The sequence below is a fragment of the Sander vitreus genome, chromosome 5 (assembly GCF_031162955.1).
Source record: "Sander vitreus isolate 19-12246 chromosome 5, sanVit1, whole genome shotgun sequence".
NCBI classification, from domain to species: Eukaryota; Metazoa; Chordata; class Actinopteri; order Perciformes; family Percidae; genus Sander; species Sander vitreus.
The window spans coordinates 18,044,068-18,058,195 of NC_135859.1; the positions used below are offsets into that span (position 1 = coordinate 18,044,068).

At 38.6% G+C, this 14,128-nt stretch overlaps 2 protein-coding genes across 4 annotated transcripts in view; one reads left to right on the plus strand and one right to left on the minus strand.

The window, feature by feature from the left end:
* vps13a (vacuolar protein sorting 13 homolog A) overlaps positions 1-3,258 on the plus strand; it is a 47,238-nt gene extending 43,980 nt beyond the window's left edge. For 2 of the 3 annotated variants that reach the window (XM_078250826.1, XM_078250827.1), the window contains 4 exons: positions 946-1,031; positions 1,347-1,470; positions 1,635-1,709; positions 2,040-3,258. In XM_078250826.1, coding sequence (XP_078106952.1) covers positions 946-1,031; positions 1,347-1,470; positions 1,635-1,709; positions 2,040-2,090 — 336 coding nt within the window. In that variant the 3' untranslated portion in view covers positions 2,091-3,258. Of the gene's footprint in view, positions 1-222; positions 701-945; positions 1,032-1,346; positions 1,471-1,634; positions 1,710-2,039 lie in introns of those variants that run through there. The other variant, XM_078250829.1, reaches the window with a different exon arrangement.
* Positions 3,259-3,542: 284 nt separating this feature from the next.
* Positions 3,543-12,424, minus strand: gna14a (guanine nucleotide binding protein (G protein), alpha 14a). The gene is made up of 7 exons (XM_078250830.1): positions 11,946-12,424; positions 6,899-7,083; positions 6,509-6,663; positions 5,186-5,314; positions 4,942-5,071; positions 4,690-4,843; positions 3,543-4,171 (listed from the first exon to the last, which is right to left on the minus strand). Exons 1-7 carry the CDS (start codon positions 12,064-12,066, stop codon positions 3,981-3,983), a joined length of 1,065 nt encoding a protein of 354 aa, XP_078106956.1. The 5' UTR covers positions 12,067-12,424; the 3' UTR covers positions 3,543-3,980.
* Between the last annotated feature and the right edge of the window lie 1,704 nt (positions 12,425-14,128).

Here is a 14,128-nt window from a genome sequence, read left to right on the forward strand (position 1 = left end):
GAATAAATTGTGACTGAATGTAAATTTGCTTCACACTTTGGGTGGGACACTTTTGACAGCAAAGCAGATGGACAGCAGCAAACCTAACTGGTATTTAGGCAAAAAAAATATAGGATACTTACAACAGAGTTATTCTTTGATAGAGAAGAGACACGGCCAAACCCACTCTCCCCTTGTTCTCTCTGCTCTGATCTTGATTCTTCTCTCTTGTCATGTCCACAGAGGAGATTGGCCTACAGTGAATGGCGTAGAACTGGCTCAGAGGATGAGGGGGATGAGGAAAACTAGAAGTGACAGCTGTAGTGTAGCGGTAGTGCTTTGTCTGTACTGGAGGTCAAGTTGGATTCAAGTTTACTTTTGGAAGATTTAAACAAACCAAAGAAATGGCTCTTAAAAAGTGTGTTTTAATGTATTTTGTATTTCAGATGTTTATTAACTTGATTTGTATTTTCTTTATTTTTTGAGTTCTTTATCATTTGTTGTTTATCTCCATCACTTTTTTTTTGTTTTTTTTGTTTTGTTTAGCTTACTCAATCCTTTTCTCACAGGCTAACCTTTCTTCTCATTGTTTAGATATTGATTCATTGTAAAAAGAAACTCATCATAGAGATGTGTCTACGTCTTCATCACTTAGTTTGTCTAATCATTCTGTCATTCACTGCCCTCTTCTCTCAATAAAATGTTTACATTTATCCTTCTACCTGCCATTGTCTTTGTCTTTGTTCCATCGCATCTTTCCTCACCAATCCAATTATTTGTTTACTGTTTTGCAGAGGACCACGGAAGCTCATGCTTATTTACAGTATGCAGTTGTTTGAAAATGTTTTGAACACACTTGTATATAAATTGTCATTAGCATTCTTGTTTTAGTCTAATTCAGACATTGAGTTGGTTTTTTGTCTTGCTGTTTAAATATTGACCCACTTTCTTTCTCTCTGTCTTCAGAAAATTGAGAATGGACGTTTTGCCAAGTACAGATACTTTGCTCATGCCAAGGTCAATGACTCTGACTTCCTCATGATCACCAAGAGGTGAGTGTTTTCGGCATCTGATTTGACTGCTTTCTCCTTTTCAAGCTAGGGTTGGGTTTGAGATGAGCATTACATTTTGTTTTCATGTTCACAAACACCCATGAACATCAGTATATCCCAGATCATCTTTACTTTACTTATGTTTTTATTCCAGTGTAATCCTTATTGTGCGTTTGTAAATGGAATATATTTCTGTGCTCTTTATTAAAAGCTGCTAAAATAAATCAAACGGTATACTGTATCCTTTACCGATGGAGTCCTCAAAGGAGATATCCGTTGCTTTGTCTAACCCTTTTTATGTGGTTTCTTTTCCAGGGGAATATTTTTTGTGACCAAAGGCACATTTGGCCAGCTGACCTGTGAATGGCAGTATCTGTTTGAAGAGTTCACCAAGGATCCAATGATTGTAGAGAACCGCCGACTTCGCATCGAGGCCAAGGTACAAAAGCAAACTCTTACAACTGAAATCCACATCAGACGCTTGGTTTTTCCCCCTAAGGATACTTCTCTTATTACAGATTTATTATTTATTTATTATTAAGCAGGTTTTAAATAATTATTTAGCAGATTATTGCACTAAATGTGTTGTCTTGTGTACTGCAGGAGAGAGTGAAGTCGGTCTTCCATGCCAAGGAGTTTGGAAAGATCATAAACTTTAAAACTCCCGAGATAGCCAAGGTATGTTGACCATTTGCACAATAAGATGCTCTCATATATATATATATATATATATATATATATATATATATATATATATATATATATATATATATATATATATCGCTTTTATATAGATTAGAGAGATACATTTTTATTGTTAATTTGATAAAGAAATATCTGACTGTTATCTGCTGTCTATATATCATCACACTTGTTTTAATCCCATTTTACTCAAACTCATGTTTCTTTGAGTCATCCTTGCTGAAGTTACTGTTTGTGTCAAACCTGCAGTCACAAGAAATAACTGTACATAAATGAGTTCTAACTTTTGGTTTTATTTATTTTCAGTGGGTTCTTGACAGATTGGACGATGCAAGAGAGAGTTTACCCAAATACTGACTCGTCAAGAAGAGCGAGAAATGATTTCAAAAAAAAAAAAAAAAAAAAAAGAGATACACACACACACACACACACTCACAGTCCGTGTGTGTCAGTGCCTTTGTTCTTTACTGCATGCTACTTTAGTTTACCTCCATGTGTGAGTCGTGGGAAACGAGGATGTATGTGGACTGTTAGTGTGTGTCGGGTGAAAGACTGCGTGAGTAGTGTGTATGTATGCATGCTTACAAAAGTGCTATAAATGGACCGCTGACATTATTTTACCACAGAAGCTCCGAACGCACTGAATCACTCTGATTGAGGTCATCCTTTCACACACACATAATTGATTTTTAATCATTTAATTTATGAAAACTAACGCAAAGTCTTGAGTTTACAAATACATCTTATCACTATCTGCTTGGGTCTGAAATGCTGGTGAAAGTGGATAATTTTTCTACCTTACTGCTCGACCTTAGTGTGCCATACTCAAACACATACACATTGAGTCACTAATTCTGTTTAAGTTTTATTGAACATATTTCAAGTTGTGTTTAGCTGTAGAAGCTACACTAGTTAAGGTACAACAGCTACTAAGAGACATGGTAGAAAACAGCTTGAATAACAATGAGGCCAAATCAACCATAGTTGTTGTAGCACATTTTATCTTGTACACTGTTTCTTTCACAGGATTATATAAAAGGGAAACTATTTAAAATTGTACTGTTTTTCAAACTTGTTTTCTTTTACTCTCACTTACTTTCCTTTTCGCCTCTTCTTTTTACATATCTGCAAGAGGAAGACGTGTGTGTGTGTTCAGTGTGTGATTTAGAGCCGCATGTTATTTTTATACCGTACTGACATGTCAATATGCTGTATATCGATCGAATATAGTATCCTATCTGTATATAGCCATCCTCACACAATAGTCTGTATTATGGCGCTACAGATTATAATTTTGTGATTTTTATGTTTTTATACCACACATATGCAATGCCAACTATGTTGATGAATTATGCAGAGACAAGTATGTTTAAAAGAAATGAATGCTAATTATTAACAGCTGCTGTTTACTCTGATGTATATTTGAAAGACTTGCTTTTGGGTTGGGGTGCATTGCAGATTAATACAACAAAATATTTCTGTTGGCATTTATGTTTGTATTCAAATAAAATGTGTTTCAAATGTACTGTATCTCGTGTACCCAGAAAATCTCAACCACACAAAGTGCACACTTTATTAAGTAACTATAAATGTTTATTTAAAATTACCTAAATATAATTTCTCCTGAGAAGTAACAGTTGAGTGATGTTTTCCAAAGCACAATTTGGACTATTTACATCTAAACAAACTCAGTGGTTGTGCTGACTGTCCCAAATAAATAAGGCACTTGTAGGCAAAAGCAGACACAGGTGACTCGGTGTTAGACATCAATTGCACCAATATTAAATCAAAACTCAGGACTAAAGGGGCTCTCACAGCTATTGCATCAGCAACAATTGTATATTTGGATCCTATTTCTGACAACTGTATTTAAAAAGTAATAAAATAAGTAGCCCACACAATAGGCCAATGATACTACTACACACTAATTTTCACCTTCTTCCACTGCAAAGTATCATTTCTTCAACACATTTCTATAAAGACTGAAATGTGAAACTACAGTACACAAAACACACAAACTGCATTTCAGACACAACCTACAGAAACAGTTTGGGTATGTCTGTTACATGTTCATAGTGTTACAAGCACAATATGAAAATATTTAAACCTTTGGATTAAAGAAACCATACATCTTTTCAGTGGATCTAATTGTTCTCTGTTTAGACAGCCTAAAAAAGCACTGTAAAGTTTTGTTTTATGCAATTCTCCTATCTTGGCTCTCCTCATGTCTGTCCCTCCTACTCCTCTTTACACCAGATTGAACTCCTTCAGGTTGTGTCTGAGGATGGTGTCTTTGACGGCCACAAAGACGAAGCGGATGTTTTCTGTGTCCGTGGCGCAGGTAAAGTGAGGGTACATCGTTTTGCCCTTGTCGGGGTTTTGTTCTTGATACATTTTCAGGATGAATTCTTGAGCTGCGGTCGCATCCTGCTCAGGTCCTGCAATTCAGGGTTGATATTTTAATGTTTTAAGTAAATTCAACATTGAAACTATTTTTGTATTATTTGTTTAAGATCAAAAAAAAAAAATGGTCAAGCCTTTTCTCTAAAGATTAACAAACATGATGAGATGTGTGATAATATGATGAAAGTGTTACCAATGTTTCTCAGCGCACAACGTGTCTTGGTGTGTTGGAGGGTTGCTAATCTTTGAAGTACACATTTTCTACTTCTACTGCAGTTTGATATAACAGGGCTGCAATAGATTCCTTCCTTTTGTGAAGGTTACAATGTTCAGTTTTTGTTGAATCAGGTGTTGATATGTTGACAATGATCATAAAGTTTGTGATCATTTTGGAGGATGTAGTTTGTGGTGTCACTGAATTGTACTGCATTATACAGAGATGATTATTTAGCCAGCAGTTACAGGATTGTTGTGTTGGACTGCATTAGTTTTAGCTAGGTGTTCTTAATGTACTGGCAACTGAGTTGTACATCACAAGCACTAACTAACCAACCTGTGAATTCAGGGAAGTAGGTGGCTATATGAGAGTACATGATCTTCTCCTGGAGGATGTCAGTCTTGTTGAGGAAAAGTATGACAGAGGAGCGCTGGAACCAGGGATAGGTTATGATGGTTTTGAACAGGGCCTTGCTCTCCTCCATACGGTTCTGAAATGAAAATTGCAGCATAGAAAGAAGCAACAATAAAGACGCATTTTACAGGGTCAGAGTCTGGAACATGATCTGCTGTTGAGCTGTATTCTCACCTCGTTGTCGCACTCAGCCAGGACTTGGTCGTACTCGCTGAGCGCCACCAGGAAGATGATGGAGGTGACGTTCTCAAAGCAGTGGATCCACTTCCTCCTCTCTGACCTCTGACCCCCCACATCCACCATCCTGCCATAACAGCCAACGACAACAGAAAAGGTATGCAACGTTACCTGTGATGCCTCCTATTCCAATTCAACATACATAAGCCGTTACCTGCTATACTGGTATGCTATATTTCACCTAAAGATGGCATTCTCCATATCAAAGGGGTATTCAATGATACCCGTGGTTGGCACTCGCACTCTGAGGATATCCTGCAGGTCAGGTATGTAAGAGGGTTGTGAAATTCGATCCAGTTCGGTAAAATAGCTGAAAAAAGGAGGAAAAACAAGGAGAGGAAATATAAAGGAAAACAACAGGATTGGGGAGATTATGTGGCTATTAAAACCATAAAAATGAAGTGATGTGATCATAAGAGTAAATATCAGAGTGAATGCACATACTTGTGGTTTGCCTGCAGTTATCTGTGCATCGTCACCTAAGTTAAGTATTGATATTGAATGTGTAACTGTCAGTGAGACATAGAGGGGGAGATGAAACCATTGGGAAAGAGTTTTGCTTTAGTAGAGTAAAATACTACAGTTGCAGTGTATTGTAGTATACACTGCATTTGCATTGCTAAAGATGGCAACTAGCTGCTGGAGCTGCTCCCCCCGCGACCCGATACCGGATAAGCGAACGAAGATGGATGGATGGAAGACGACAACTACAAGCTAAAAATAGTTGCTTTTCTTTTCCTTTTCTATTTGGATCATCAGTAGCTTAACAAAAAAAGCTGATCTTTATTAATGCTAATTTTTGTTTCATTAGGAGCAGGTATGATCAGATCTATGTGGTCAGCAGGGACAGCTCCTGTGCTCACTACAGCGTGTCTTTGTACTTACAAAACATGGCAGCCAGATTGACACAGCAAGATACACAGGGTGGATTTTTATACATTTTATCTCCCAACATAAATGTCTAAATGCTTAAACCCTTCTCCTCACTGCCAGGAAAAACATCTGGTACAAATTTTTTTTGGCTAAAAGTAGTCAAATTTAAAAATTACAAATCTAAAGACACAGGAATCAGCATAAAGAATACCCACCATGTGTACTTCTGAATGAAAGGTAAATTCTCTGCAGTATAAAACAATACCGAGCACATAACCTCAGTGTCTTCAAAGGTAGCTACAGCCCTGCCTATCATAGTGCCATCCGATTCATCCATCTTCGTCCGCTTATCCGGTATCGGGTCGCGGGGGTAGCAGCTCCAGCAGGGGACCCCAAACTTCCCTTTCCCGAGCCATCCGATTCAATTATTCATTAATGGAGACTGTCAGAGAGGTGTTGAACGGACCTGTTTAGTATTTCTAGACCTTATTTTTTGGAGTTGAGGCATTAATTTGTTCCTGTTATTTTGTCTACCCTCTGTAATATCTGTGGTAACTATTTGGCAGAGCTGAAGAGAGTAGAATCTCTGTGTGCATGATATTGAGTTATAAGTTGTTTGTCTAATGCTCACTATTTGGTGGAGTCGGACAGCTGGAATTCCCTGCGTCGGTCGTAGCACTCCTGTATCCCTGCGTCGTCCCACAGACTCCTAAGGGCCACCACGAGGCTTTGCTCTAACTCCTCCACCTTATCCACTTCCACCTCCAGGACTAAGTTTGCATGGCTCTATAGACACACAGACAGATGCTTTTTGAGTTTACCAAATGATAAGTCAGACTTATAGCTGAGGACACCATGCGTGTGGGGTGAGAATAGTTTAAAAGATGCTAAACAAAGACAAAAATTAGTGCATAGAAATTTGGCAAAAATTAAGCAAACGTAACCTGGACTCCAGAGTCAAAAAAGCTCTCACTGATAACAAAAGGAGCAGACCCAGTTTGACCTTGTGTCTGTACAATACCTGGTTCTGGGGATCAGCCAAAGATATTCTAAGGGCCTCCATGGCTCGGGTCATGGCCTGCATGGACGTGAAGATGTTCTGGTAGACCAGTTTAGCGTAGCTCCTCTTGTCCTCATCTGTGTATCCTCCTCCATGGATAATCCTCATTTGTTTGATAAAGGTACTCTTTCCACTCTCTCCAGTACCTGTTGGATACAGTGAGGGTTAAATCCAATTATTTAGTTTTACACTCATTTGTCTGTTTCTGTGTAGCTTGTTGAGGTCTTCTATGAGCAGTTTATGTTGGGACACATACCAACTTTTTTACTGACAGTCAAACAAACAGGCACACACTGTAGTTAAAAAGCCAGTCCACTACATTGAAGGACAATAAATTCTAAATGCACTGACTCAACGTGTTCACTATCATCATAGTTACAAAAAGTCATAACATCATAGTTTAACACACACACACACACACACACACAGAGTCCTCTTTAGTTCTTGCAGCACAAGTTCCTAATTTTTCATGAAAATATTTGTTTAACAAATGTGTGTTTGTCACCAGACCTGCATATTGGAAATTGCTGTGTGTTAAAGCTCTGTGATGACTGAGTGGTACCAGCAGTGCTCTGGTTTCCTGGCTGTTTTGCATGTCATCATGAATACCTGAGTCTTTACATCTTAGCAAACAAGGCTTAGACAAATTGTTTGTATTTGAATGCACCTTGTTTACAAGTCAAGTTTCTTGGAGATGACAGGGGTTTGGGAAAAACAGGCAGGTACACACTGAGATGGAGGCAAATTGTTTAGAGAGAGAGAGAGAGCTTTAAATGAGCTCAGAAGCCTCAGTCTTTTTTTATCTCTGTATGCATCCTGTTTTTTTTGGTCTCTTGTAGGATTCATGTACGGTTATTAAGTTTATTAATTTTGTGACCGGTCTGTATTTAATGTGGAATTTGATGTAGTAATTTCCTTGGCTCTTACATCAGACTTTTCGTTTTGTTTCTCTCTTTTGGAGCAGATCTGTGCTGTTCATTAGTATTCAAAGAAAAAGGATCTGCATGGACTCTATTATTCCTCTGTATGTCAATATCATGATTGATTATTCAATAATGTGATGATTAACAATTGATAAATCAACTTACTTATGCTGTAAAAAGTCGTACAGAAGTTGTACACAAAAATCATGTACAAAAAGCAACCAGGGTTACGTGTGCACACTTCTAAACTGAGCTCTTTGCATTTGTTAGGCTGTAATATGCTACTCCTTTTTACCTTTTCAAAAAAAGGTACAAAGCAATGATTTTCAAAAATTATTTGAAAGAAGGAGGGCTTTAACAGCTGCAATATGTGTTCATTGACGTATGATTATGTGTGTGTGTGTGTGTGTGTGTATATGTATGTATATATGTGTATGTATATATTATATATTATAATATAATTGTGAATAAGATATAAATATGTGTTAAATGAAATAATAATAATAATAATAATTTATGAGTTATGGAAAAGAGGTAGGATTAAATACAGTATCTCACAAAAGTGAGTACACCCCTCACATTTTAGTAAATATTTCATTATATCTTTTAATGGGACAACACTGAAGAAATTATACTGCTACAATGTAAAGTATTAAGTGTACAGCTTGTATAACAGTGTAAATGTGCTGTCCCCTCAAAATAACTCAACATACAGCCATTAATTGGCATGGGGTACTTTCCATAAAATCATCTCTCAATGCAAATCAAACCAGCTATTAGGCTAACTGAACTAAAACCATGCCAATCTCTAGGTATGGTGAAGGGTATGTGATGATGTGGGGGGGCTATTTTAATTCTAAAGGCCAAGGGAACTTTATCAGGATGCATAGTGTCCTGGATCCTTGAAATAACTGGCTGCCTCCATGGGAATTTAACATAGGGGTGTACTTGGTTTACTGCGGTTTAGACATTAATGGCTGTGTGTTGAGTTATTTTGAGGGGACAGCACATTTACACTGTTATACAAGCTGTACACTTAATACTTTACATTGTAGCAAAGTGTAATTTCTTCAGTGTTGTCCCATTAAAAGATATAATGAAATATTTACTAAAATGTGAGGGGTGTACTCACTTTTGTGAGATACTGTAAATGTATACTTCTTCCAATTCCTTTTCAGACATGTCTATGTTGGTTAATGTTACTTATTGTTTATTGAATGTTTTGCTTATTTAACTTATTAGTACTACTTTTTGATGTTTTGTTTGGTTTATTTTTGATATGTCTGAAATACATTTCTTCATTCATTCAATGAATATTGAATCAGTCAATTTCTTTTTTTTCTCTGAAAGTTCTCCCTCAGTGGACACAAATAGCGCCAATAAAATTAAAATGAATACATGAAATGTTATTGCTGAATGACTTGTAGTACAAATACTGTTTAAATTAAATTATTTGAAATGCTTAAAGGGGCACGCCACTAATAAGATAATTTTATCTGTCAGAGAGTATAGTCTATATCCTTGACGTTCCACCTCCGGGATTGCTCCGGTGCCGCAGGAAATTCCGCCGGATGCAGTGTGTGGATGGTCTGGCAAAGCGAGACTATAGGGAGTACAACTCAGCCTGTGCAAACTGTCATGTCTGAGAGAATGCACGCACGCATACACACACACACACACACACACACACACACACACACACACACACACTGAATGTTAATGTCACCAAGATGAGAACTGCTAGTATCTGTCACACTCTGCCTTTAGTTTTTTGGCAGCTGAAACTAACATGGCATGGGAGGCTTTGGAGGAAAATGTAGGGCACAAAAGAAGAAGTCACTAAACTACAAGAAATTGATTTAGTTTGAACTATATGGCAGCCATCACACGTAAACTCCTTATATATGTAGATTATATATACATGTTGTCAATGTACCCTATAGTTGCATACTATATTCCTCTGTTACAGTTTAACAAATTATGTCATACATTTACGTTCCATTTTAAAATTTCTTAGCTGTTTCAGTAGGCTTTATAAACATAAAAACAGTTGCATAATATAATGCTAAACTAGGTTGCAAACAAGAAATTAATATTTCATAAATCTCAATCCACTTTATTCCTGTTTCCCCATGTTTTGTAAATTCATTCTTTTTTCTCTCGTCATGAACCGTGACTGTTGTTTTCTGTTCTCAATGTGTTTTTTGTTTGTTTGTTGCTTGAATGAGTTTTAGTTTGTTTATATTAAATATTGATACATCTATTCAAATAGAACAGTACATGACTACATGGTTGGTAGTCCGTATAAAGGCTTATATAGATTCCTTCTTTCTTTCTGTTTTTCTAATGATGTGCAGGTGCAGTATAGAGCGGTGTTGACACATGTGTATTGTCTCACAGCTTTGCAGGTCTGGTGACTGAATGGACAGAAGAGGCAGAATGTGTACGTGTTGATCTTTCTTCCTGCTCCACTCCCACTTGTCCTCTCCAGAGACCTGACCGTGACCATCCTAATGAAATCCACTGAGAGCTCTGAGTTACTCAGGTAAATAAATGTTTAAAGTACTTCCCAAATGCCAAAGATTACAGATTACTTGATACTTTGCTTATATTGCTTATAATACTTACCTGCGTTACCTGGAAAATCTAAAAAATCTAAAGGGACCTTCTCCATCAATGGTTCGTGGGTCATACCCTTCAGTGAGCCAAGAAAACAATTTTCAAAGCAAATTAAATGGGATTTATAATAAATTGGGTGTAGCCCTGTCTAAAAGAGCAGTGGAGGCAAACCTAGGGTCCATGTCCTACTCAGGGCTGGATTTGCATGACTTTTGCATGAGGTGTGTCCGCAGCAGCTAGTTATGGCTTTCTAACACATCACTGACACCACACAAACCAAGCCTTAATCCTTACCAACTCATACCATGAAGTGAGCTGTGCACCCCTCCTTCAATGTGACAAGTGCACAACTTGTATGAGCATCAGAAGCTTCACATTATTGATCTCTATATCTCTATAAAATACCCCACAGTGTCTAAACATCACAACCATGAAGCAGGACAACTACCCTGAAAAAAAGCCCAGTTAGGTTAACTCACACTGTCTGTCTATCGGATGTACTGATAATTGACATCTCATTTATATATTCCTCTCACTAATGTTTTCTTTACTCCCTTTAATGGTGAGATGAGGCTGGAGTTTATCTCAACAGAGGAAGAGAAAACGCCCACATTTCTCCAGTCCATCATGGAGCAAACAGAAAAAAAACCAACGCACAGCTATATGAGGGAATTTAGGTGGAAATGAACGCGCTGTCAGTTTCGGTTACTATGGACATTCTGACTGATAACGAGCTAACGTTACACACAACATAAAAACTTAAACTGTCAAATCTCTCTTCGCATGTGACTGTTTTCTGTATTTCTGTGGCAGGTGGGAACTAAATGAGTCAAATAGACTAAATTAATCAAGCTTGCAAAACTCTTCATGTTGCGTAAAATCAATGGCACGACTATGGACGCGCAGCTGCGCACACCCTGAGAGTGTTCGGGGAAAGCCATGCGCTCTGGAGACCAGAAGGAAGAGAAGAAATGCGGAGAACAGTTAGATATTAAACTTGTGCCTCCTCGTGACATTAATTTTTGATGCACAGTCACATCTATCCAACCCATTAAACATCTTAACATATAGAGAATGGCTATTCCCTTATAAAGTGTCTGTTTATTCTTACATTATAAAATGAATTATAATTAAAATACAGTTTAGTTGACAGGCTGCTGAGTGCTGTCTCACCTGCACCCCTCATCCCTGCATGTCCAGGTGTGGTCAGGAAGCAGTATAGTATTCCATCAGAGGAACATTTTTAAGAGCTTTTAAAGATTATTTTGTGGCATTTTGGCCGGAAAGGCGCAGAAAATATAAGGATGAATGTACGCACCAATGGTTTTCATCCCATTATGATCATAGTTTCAATTTATAATTTACCCCAGAGTGTCACTTACCCTGGACTAAGCTAGTATGTGTGAGGCATTTAAGACAATCTGCGGCTGTGTAAAGCCGAGTAACCCTCCAGGTTTGATGCTCACCTAACAGCAGCAGCTTCAGCTCCCTGCGAGAGTCCTTCTTGTCTCTCCGCAGCTGCTTCTCGATCTCCTCGTTGATCCTCTGGTTCTCTTTCTCCTCCGCCGACACACAACATCCAGCCATCGTTCCCACTGACCAGCTCGCTCTCCAATGAGCCCTCGGCTGTCGACGTGAAAATGCTGAAGGCTATGAATGTGTCCGCACCGTCTTTTTCTCTCGCTCCCCTCTCTTACTTCACAAAGTCAGTGGGAAAAGACTTTCATCTTTGAAAGTGACGCCTTCTTCTTCCTCTTAAGTGGGAAAGCAGTTTATTGACGAAGATAAGGAGGTGACTATACTTTTTTTGAATAGCCTATATTGAATATGTCGCGGCTAAAACAGAAAATATTTCGTTTAAAGGGAAATCCAGATATCCTTTTTTCAGGAATTAAAGGAGTTGACCCTATTTGATAAGGTGCCGCGGTTGGTCTGAAGCAGAAGGACACTTGTTGAACTTTATCCTGCCGCCTCGGGAGGGCGTGGCACTGGCTGCAAATAGAAAGGGATAAATGGGAAGTCCACTGCAAGCAGACTGTGTTGTCTTTACCGCACAGAGATGACTGTGACATGATGAGAACTAAGAATGCTAGAGTAGGGTCATATGCTTTAATCGAAGAAATCTGCAAAATAATTTTGCCCGAAAGCATATAAAAAAAGTAGGAGCCATAGGCCTGACTTAGATAAACTGGCGCTGATAACCTGAATTGTAGCTGCAAGTAGCTTTCTTGGCAAATATGTATACATCTGACATGTATTACAAAGGGGTTCAGGACGTGGAACATCCTCCAGAGTTTCGCAGCACTACAGGGAGAGGAGAAGTAGGCTAAAGTACCCTGCTTCAGTGCATCCTCTGACACTGCCATGTCTCCTAATGGCCACTAGGGTTCAGAAAGGCCAACTGTGAGTGAGTGTTTGAATTTGACCCTTTATGTGTGTTAGAGTCCGGATCGGGCCGAATTTTTCTGTCCGAACCCGGCCCGCGTCCGACGGAACCGTGACCGAGCCCGGCTCGAGCCCGACAGGCATCAAGAGATTTATGTCCGAGCCCGACGCCGTTAAAATTTCATTTTGTTCTCATACTAATGACACATGTAGGCATACGTTTGTTTGTGTGGAAAGCTTTTATTAAGCAACTGTAGGAAGGCATTCGGAAATGTCAACAGATGAGCGCATCAGCGCACACGGGGCAACAAGCTCATCTTAATAAGCTGTTAAAATGTTCAATGTGTTAACCTTCACTGCTTGCTTCGTTTCCGACTGTGATCAGAAAACCAGGGGAGGCTCGGTACCTCCAAGGCCGCCGTTATAACATGAATAACCCTGCTCCGGTCGCATTTACACATCTGCTCCTCTTTCTCTATCTCTCTTCTGACCAGCTTCCACATAGACACATACACACACAGACACATGAGCTCTCTTAAAGGAGCCGCAGCACCATTTTACAACAAATGTCTTATCACGCTGATGTGACCGAACCCGACCATAATTTCTAAATATCTGTCCGAACCCGGCCCGTCGGGTACCGTCGGGACCCGTCGGGCTCGGGTGGGTATCCATGCCTTTGTGTGTGAGTGTGAGTGAGTGTGTGTGTGTGTGTGATGTGTATACATGTGTATACATCATATATGACTTATTATTTTTCAGTATTGTGTACAGCTAACATTGACAAAATAACCACAAGCAGTCTTTAGGCTTATTTGTTTGTGCAGTTTACTCTCTGTTTATCCACACTTGTGTCCTCTTTTTGAACAACATTTTAGAATAGTCCAATCTACTCTGTATCATCATGATTGCTTTGCAACAGGAACATTTACAAAAACAGAAAGACTGAGCACATTATATCAGCGGGAACAGTTAAGTACAAAGATGTCATTTTTCTATTGAGTTGATCAGGGAGGATCTGTCGGCTGCTGTCAATACAATACCTCTACTACCATTTTCAATGGAGAATATGACCATTTGTTTTGTGAGAGATAATTTACAATGTTAACAATCAGTCCTTTAAGAATATAAAAAGCAGTGGATTTTATGAAATGCGATGAATTTTCTTGGACGTGTCTCCTTGATTTACCCTCATAAGTTGTCTTACATCTAAACCAACTTTATTTATAGTGGTGTTAGGAGTTTTAAACCAGTAAGTAAACAA

Bases quoted from the DNA above. Each gene is read 5' to 3' on its own strand.
- gna14a (XM_078250830.1), bottom strand. From the start codon at position 12,066: ATGGCTGGATGTTGTGTGTCGGCGGAGGAGAAAGAGAACCAGAGGATC. The intron at 5,072-5,185 runs GTGAAATATAGC...CTGTTATGGCAG, and splicing joins ATGGAGAATGCCATCTTTAG to GATGGTGGATGTGGGGGGTC. The intron at 4,172-4,689 runs GTTGGTTAGTTA...CCTGAATTGCAG, and splicing joins CTACTTCCCTGAATTCACAG to GACCTGAGCAGGATGCGACC.